Here is a 1,904-nt window from a genome sequence, read left to right as displayed (position 1 = left end):
TAGGTAGGCACTTATTTATCCTTAGATACTTGGGGACTTCTGGTTCACATTTAAATCAGTTTGAGGGCTGATTTATGTACCTCTCTAATTGATAACCATACTTGCTGCATATGCAATGGTTTTGTTTTTTTTTTTGAAATATCAATTTTATATCCTATATGACTTGATTAGTCTTGTGTGATTTTTTCCATTGGATAAAACAAACTTTATTCATTTTTTGCCTAAGCTTTTTCTGACATTCATTCTAAAATGCCTCCACCAAGTGTCATTGTCAGAGTGAAATGAATGCTAAATGAATGCTTAACATACAGAGGTCAGGGTCTGGGAAAATATTCTTACTTTACATCACAATCAAAAATAAAGGTAAATGATACAACTGAAAGTGAATAAAAATAAACTAACCTATGAAAATAATAGTGAAAAATGGAAGAGACTATATTATACACTTAGGAGAGGAAAGGGCATTCTGTGAAACATTCAAAATCCAGAATCAGCAGCCTAAAAGATTGACAGATAACAGTATAATAACCACAAATCATTTTAAGAATTAAACAGTAATATATTAACATGTTTCAAAGTAATTTCCAAATCTGTATGAATAATGCCCCTACAAAGCAAGCATTAAGAAAAAAAACCTAATGTAAAAACATGACCTGCTATCTTCTCAATGTTGTATGTTTTTCTTCCTTTTAGGAGTTCATATTCTAATTGTAGAAAAATGGCTTCTTGGAACAATGTAACGACAGGCACTAATTCCAGTATTGGACAGGCACCTTCATTCTACCTTTCTGGGATTCCTGGCTGCAAGGATGTTCAACATTTTATTTCCATCCCCTTTTGTGTGTTCTATCTGATTGGAATAGTGGGCAACTGTAGAGTTCTTCACATCATCCACACTGACAAGAGTCTCCATGAGCCCATGTACTACTTCCTGGCCATGCTGTCCCTCACGGACATGGGCATGTGCATCTCCACCCTGCCCACAGTACTGAGAACCTTCTGGTTTGATGCTAGGGAGATTGAGATGAATACTTGTGTAGCCCAGATGTATTTTATTCACACTTTTTCTCTAATGGAATCAGCTGTGCTCCTAGCCATGGCTTTTGACCGCTGTGTTGCCATCTGCGATCCTTTGAGGTATTCCAGCAAACTTACCCCACAACGCATTGTCTACATAGGGGTCTTCATCATAATCAGATGCTCCACTGTCCTCCCTGTTGTTCTTGTTCGTATCCCCACATTTTCTTTCTGTCACTCCCATGTTCTCTCCCACTCCTTCTGCTTACATCAAGATGTCATCCAACTGGCCTGTTCTGACATCTCATTCAATGTTTTGTATGGCTTGTTTGTTGTTGCATTTTATTGGGGTATAGATTCTCTAGGAATCTTTTTATCTTATGCTTTCATCCTCCGCTCTGTGTTGCACATTGCATCCCGGGGAGGGAAACTCAAAGCCCTCAGTACATGTATCTCCCATATTTGTTCTGTGCTCATTCTGTATGTGCCAATGATAGGGTTGTCCTTAGTGCATCGTTTTGCAAAACATTTCTCTCCCATTATTCATATTACCATGGCAGATATTTACCTGTTAGTTCCACCAGTTCTCAACCCAATTATTTATAGCATCAAGACAAAGCAGATTCGCCAAGGCTTCCTAGGGATATTATTATCCAAAAGGATAGGGCTTGCTCACACTTAGATTCTTTGATATTTCAACTTTTGCATCCATCACCTTCATCCTAAAGATTAACCTGTTAGAAATTCTTGGACACATTTGGTATATAATAATTCCATGATAGTTCACAAATTCCACATGTCCCTTCAAGAAAAACATTTCAGTTTCTATCATTATTTCCTAGCTTTAAATCATCTCAAAACCCTTTTCTCAGGAGAAGTAGGAAGAG

At 37.4% G+C, this 1,904-nt stretch overlaps 1 protein-coding gene across 1 annotated transcript; it reads left to right on the top strand.

Annotated features, from left to right (window-relative positions):
• The first annotated feature begins 718 nt into the window (after positions 1 to 718).
• On the top strand, positions 719 to 1,699 carry LOC113904945 (olfactory receptor 51G1-like). Its single transcript, XM_027562007.1, has one exon. It carries the CDS (start codon positions 719 to 721, stop codon positions 1,697 to 1,699), a length of 981 nt encoding a protein of 326 aa, XP_027417808.1.
• Positions 1,700 to 1,904: the final 205 nt, after the last annotated feature.

This window comes from Bos indicus x Bos taurus, chromosome 15 (assembly GCF_003369695.1).
Source record: "Bos indicus x Bos taurus breed Angus x Brahman F1 hybrid chromosome 15, Bos_hybrid_MaternalHap_v2.0, whole genome shotgun sequence".
Classification (NCBI taxonomy): Eukaryota; Metazoa; Chordata; class Mammalia; order Artiodactyla; family Bovidae; genus Bos; species Bos indicus x Bos taurus.
Note: the sequence above shows the minus strand (reverse complement) of the source record. Positions and strands in the feature narration are given on the sequence as shown.

Bases quoted from the DNA above. Each gene is read 5' to 3' on its own strand.
- LOC113904945 (XM_027562007.1), top strand. From the start codon at position 719: ATGGCTTCTTGGAACAATGTAACGACAGGCACTAATTCCAGTATTGGA.